This window comes from Octopus sinensis, unplaced genomic scaffold (genome assembly GCF_006345805.1).
Source record: "Octopus sinensis unplaced genomic scaffold, ASM634580v1 Contig19891, whole genome shotgun sequence".
In the NCBI taxonomy this organism is placed as follows: domain Eukaryota; kingdom Metazoa; phylum Mollusca; class Cephalopoda; order Octopoda; family Octopodidae; genus Octopus; species Octopus sinensis.
The window spans coordinates 17,501-22,997 of record NW_021836707.1 but is presented as its reverse complement, the minus strand read 5'-3'; the positions used below and the strand labels follow the sequence as shown (position 1 = coordinate 22,997).

Here is a 5,497-nt window from a genome sequence, read left to right as displayed (position 1 = left end):
CAATAATGTTTCTTTAATTAAGTGGATTGGAGAGAAAAACAGGGTATATAAGGTATCGGATTTTGTGCGCAGGAGAGAAGTCTACCATGGTATGGTTATGTGATGCATATGGATGAAGATAGCTTCATCAAGAAGTGGTGATCTATCATTGTGGAGGGAATGTGTGGAGGGTGTAGACCCAGAAAGACGTGCAATAATGTGGTGAGAAAGGACCGTCAGACGTTGGGCCTCACAGAGGGGATGAAATGGGAGCGATACTTTTGGCAGTCTGCTGTACTTGAGATGATATGCCAAGCTAAGTCGTCGTTGTCCTTGCATACTGTCATGACCCGTGTATCATTCTTCGTCTGAGATATCCTAATCTTGTGGGATCATGGGTGCTGATGCTTCGGAAAAATCACCCATGCTGGTGTCACATACAAATATCCGTGTCGGTGCTGCAGAAAAGCACGCAGTACATTATGTAAATGGGTGGCATTAGGAAGGACGTCCAACTGTCGAAACAATGCGAAAAGAGATATGGAGCCCAGGTAGCTTTTCAGCTGACCAGCTTCTGTCAAAGCGTCGAACCCATGCCAGCTTTGAAAACAGTCGATACATTATCATGATGATGATGATGATGAATTAATAAGGAAACATCTTTTGATGAAGAAAGTGAAGTAAGGGAAGTAAGAATCGGTGTCACAGTTGAGGCAGAACACCAACGCATAGTTGATAATTTGTTCAGTGTTAGTCTGATGGACTATTCCAGTAGGTGAGGAGGTCGCTGGCTGTCAGAGTAGGTTCCTCTCACCAAAGTAGACATTACAACAATACACAGATGACCATCAACTGCCTGAATAGTAGTCAGTCATCTGTAGTGAGCTTTATTCATATGGGAATAGCCCAATGTCATAATTCAAAACTAACGCAGCGAAAATTTTGAAAAGTTCCCCCAGTTCTGAAAAAAATTCGATAAATTCGACATGGGGTCGAGAATCTAAACTTTTTATATGCAACACATCTTCTGTCTAGAGGACGCAACTCGACCTTTTTATCGCCCAAAGGGACAGCTAGGAACATCGTATACACAGAAGTATTCGAGTGAAGAGAAGATATTGCAACCTACACACGCACCTTCGTTCCCTAGAGGGAAAGGACTAGATTGGGATTAGTCGTTGCCTACTAGGGGCTCTTACATACCCGGGCAATGCCGGGCTATGCTGCTAGTATTATATAAAAGAAATGTGACAGAGAGCTGTTTCAGGCAGAATTCTTCATGGAATGGACAAGATGTATTTATTATCATGGCCCCAGCACTATAAATGTTACTGTCTATCATATGAACCTCTCTTCTACCCAGTATCATTGTTAATTCAGAATAATATCTCCTGTCTTGAATAGATCATTTCTCCTTCAAATTTTGATGACCGTGTTTGTATGGCCAACATTCGAGATGGATCACCTTCTCTACCATGGAGAGGTCGTGCCTTGAGGACGGAAGGGGACGGAATAGAGAATAGTGTTTGTTTCATAATAATATAACTAAGGGTTACCATTGTGACTGGATCAGGAAATGGTAATGGAGGATGGGGTTGGTAGGTGAGAATTGCGATATAAACAATGTCTGTTTCTGTCTGTCTTTCTCTGTCAGTTTGTCTATTTTACACACACACAGACGCACAAATGCACACACACAACACACACACAACACACACACACACATAGTCACAAACAATGTGAAAACTTACCTGATCTAACATGGTCATGTGCTCCACCTCAGAATGAAAGTTGTTTTCTCTTTTTAACGCCAGATGCAGGCAATTATTTCCTCCATGTTCGACAACATTTACATTCGCGCCCCTGGCTATCAGCCGCTGCATTATTCCGAGGTGACCGTCCGAAACAGCTTCAAGCAATGGTGTCCTATATTCTTTGTTCACAATTTCTAAATTCACCGAATCCTTTGTGGAGGTAAAAATGGAAAATGAAAATTTACATGAAAATCAGGGTTGATATCAATGTCATTACAGTTTTCTACTGGGTACTAGATCAAACTGATCAAATACATTTGATGTTTGTCAGTGAAATAAATCTTCCATAAGGACCTTCTATAACCTGATACATGTGTGTGTTAGAGACATGATAAACATATTAAGATGTCCTACATTTGCCCCTCACTATAGTAAGTTGTAGGGCAACAGAACTAGAGTAAACACATGATTAGCAGATCAAGTCAAGTAAAGAAGAATTATAATTCCTAATGTTTACTTTTGACGTTGCTACATTAATAAGGGGTTCATAAAACTGCTGAGCCGGTTAGCGTCCACATGCATAAAACTAATGCGCACGCACGCACACACACACATAAACATCAGTGTTACATATATAAATACATATAATGAATTGGGGAAACGGAGTTCACGAAAATATGCATCACAACGACCGTTTCGACCCATCTTGCATCGGTCGCTTGCGGGTGGGCTACTATACATGTTGTGTTGCATCCTCCAGTGCAGATGCATCTCATCGGGTGCCTTGTTTTAATGTAAAGATACCTCACTAAATATATTCAGTTTCACTTGACATGTTGTTGCTAGGAGCTTCTTGGATTACAACATGAGAGACAACAGCCTTCTGGCAACAACAACATTCCAAGCGAACCCGAATATATTTACAGAGGTATCTTCTTTAAAAGAAGACACCCGATGACATACATCTGCACCGGAGGATGTACCACAACCAGTTATACAATATCCTACCTGCAAGGGACCGATACAAGATGGATTGAAACAATCGTTGCGATGAATAAAAATTCTCATTAACTCCATTTTCTGCTTCCCTCATTCATTATAAACTGAACGAACACTGCAGAATACATGAGGTAGATCCAGTGTCACTTATAGCTCAACTGTGGATGACATGAGGTAACCGAATCAGCGAAAGAGCTTTAAGGGGTATACTTCTAAATGTATACCCAAATTCCAAATAATTACAAATACATACACACGCACACACACTCACACACACACACACACATACAGGGAAGATGATGCCTTGGACGGGAAGAATTACAGAAGTATCAAACTATTAGATGAAGCAATGAAAATTACTGAGAGGGTCACAGACAAAATAATTAGGATGTGTGTTAGACTAGAAGAGATGCAATTTGGTTTTGTGCCACAGCGAAGAACCTCTGATGCTATATTCCTGGTAAGGCAGCTGCAGGAGAAGTACAAAGCCAAAGATAAACTCTTGTACTGGGCCTTTGTTAAACACGGAGAAAGGCTTTGACAGGATCCCTTGATCCCTTATTTGGCGGTCACTGCAAAAACTAGGGATGGACGAATGGTTGGTGAGAGCGTTACAAGCCATGTACAGGGATGCTGTCAGTAAGGTGAGGTTTGGCATCGTGTGTAGCAATGAATTAGGGTACAAGTAGGGGTTCACCATGGATTAGTCCTTAGCTCCTTCCTGTTTATCAGAGTCCTCCAGGCAATAACAGAGGAATTTAAGATGAACTGCTTCTAGGAGATCCCCAATGCTGATGACCTTGTTATCATAGCCGAATAACTTTCAGAACTAGGTAAATTTTAGGTATATCAGTAAGGACTAGAACCAAAGGACCCTAAACTTAGTCTAACAAAAACCAGTCTTGGTAAGTAGGAAAGCGGACAATTCACAAATCCCCTTAGGAAGATGGCACTGTTCGATCTGTAGAAAAAGCGTAGGTAGGAATTTCATAAGATGTGCCCAGTGTAAGGTATGGACACATAAGTGTTGCAGCAATATCAGAGGAAGGTTAACAGGGATAATAGTTTTTTCTGTTTGGAAGGTGCACAGGTACAATAAACAGCACAAATGTAGAGAAAATAGAGCCCATCAATTGCCGGGTAAGTAAGCTACTGGGAGTTGATAGTTTCCGCTATCTAGGTGGCCAAGTCAGGAGTGTGGTTTGTTCTTCCTTGAGTGTAGCTGCAAGAATAAGAATAAGACGTGCAAAGTTCAGAGTGATCTTAACTCTAATAGTAACAAAGAGCGTCTCCCTGAGATTGAAAGGCAGACGTTATGATGCCTGTGTGTAAACAACTATGTTACATGTCAGTGAAACATGGGATGTGACCTCTCTGAGGACTTCCATAGGCTTGAAAGAAATGAAGCCAGTATGCCTCGCTGGATGTACAATCTCAGTGTGCATGTACGACAGAGTATAGGAGCCTTGAGAGAAAAGCTGAGCATTGAAGACATCAAATAGGGTGTGCAAGAGAGACGTCTGCGTTGGTATGGTCTTGCGATGTGTATGGACATGGACAGCTGTGTCAAAAAGTGCCGATCTCTAACTGTGGAAGGATCCTTTGGAAGACGGAGACCCAAGAAGACTTTCGATGAGTTGATGAAGAATGATCTCCAACCGTTGGACATCATAGAGGAGATGACAAGTGACCGAGAGCCCTGGTGATATTCTCTGCGGGAGAGGACATGTCAGGCCAAGTGACGATAAGGATGTGGTCGTATCAGTGTCCTATAAGTGGCAGCCGTGCATCATAGCCGTGGCTGTTCGCTTCCGGTGCCATGTCAATGAAACCTGGGTATCATAGTTGTGGTCACCGATGGTGCCATGTAAATTGGCACCTGGGAATTATCGTCGTTGGTGGTGCCATTTAAATGGCAACCATCCGTGAATCGTAGTCGTGGCCATTGTCGGTGTCATGCAAGTGGCACCCGTGCCGGTGGCATGTGAAACGCCAATTACACACCAGGGGTGGTTGGCATTAGGAAGGACATCAAGCTGTAGAAACTATGCCAAATCAGACAGGAACGTGGGGCAGCTCACCGACTCATAATCTCCTGTCAAACCAGCCGACACATGCCAGTATGGTGAGTGGATGTTAAATGATGATAATGATGACGATGATGGTGATGACGATGATGGCTATAACGCACAAATAGAGACATAGACATACACAAATATGAAAATAACAATCAAAATTATCATTGGTTAAAAAATATATATATATATATATATATATATATATATATATATACATGTGTATATTTAGGGCTAAAAACCACTATGTGGACAGCCATGTGCTAGAAGAAGATCACATACGATCTAACCATAAATCCATGCATCTCCAGTACATATATATATATGTATGTATATGTCTCTCTCTATACAAATATATAGACATATACATATATATATGTATATATATATATATATATATATATATATTTATATATATATATATATATATATACATATATATATATACATATAATATATATACATATATATATATATAATATATATATATATACATATATATATATATATATATATATATATATATATATAATATATATATATATATATATATATATATATATATATGTATCTATGTCTATACATATATACATATGTGTATGTATGTATGTATGGCATGCCAGACCTTGACTACTGGGGTAGACTAGAGAAGCTGAAATTGTATTCACTCCAACGACGCCGTGAACGCTA

The 5,497-nt window shown here is 40.3% G+C and overlaps 1 protein-coding gene across 1 annotated transcript in view; it reads right to left on the bottom strand.

The window, feature by feature from the left end:
* Nucleotides 1-1,695: 1,695 nt before the first annotated feature.
* The window catches only part of LOC115232193 (receptor-interacting serine/threonine-protein kinase 4-like), a gene marked incomplete at its 3' end in the record, with an annotated part of 20,554 nt that continues 16,752 nt past the window's right edge, over nucleotides 1,696-5,497 (bottom strand). The window contains exon 5 of the mRNA XM_029802037.2: nucleotides 1,696-1,943. Within this exon, the coding sequence (XP_029657897.2) occupies nucleotides 1,696-1,943 (248 nt within the window). The remainder of the gene's footprint in view (nucleotides 1,944-5,497) is intronic.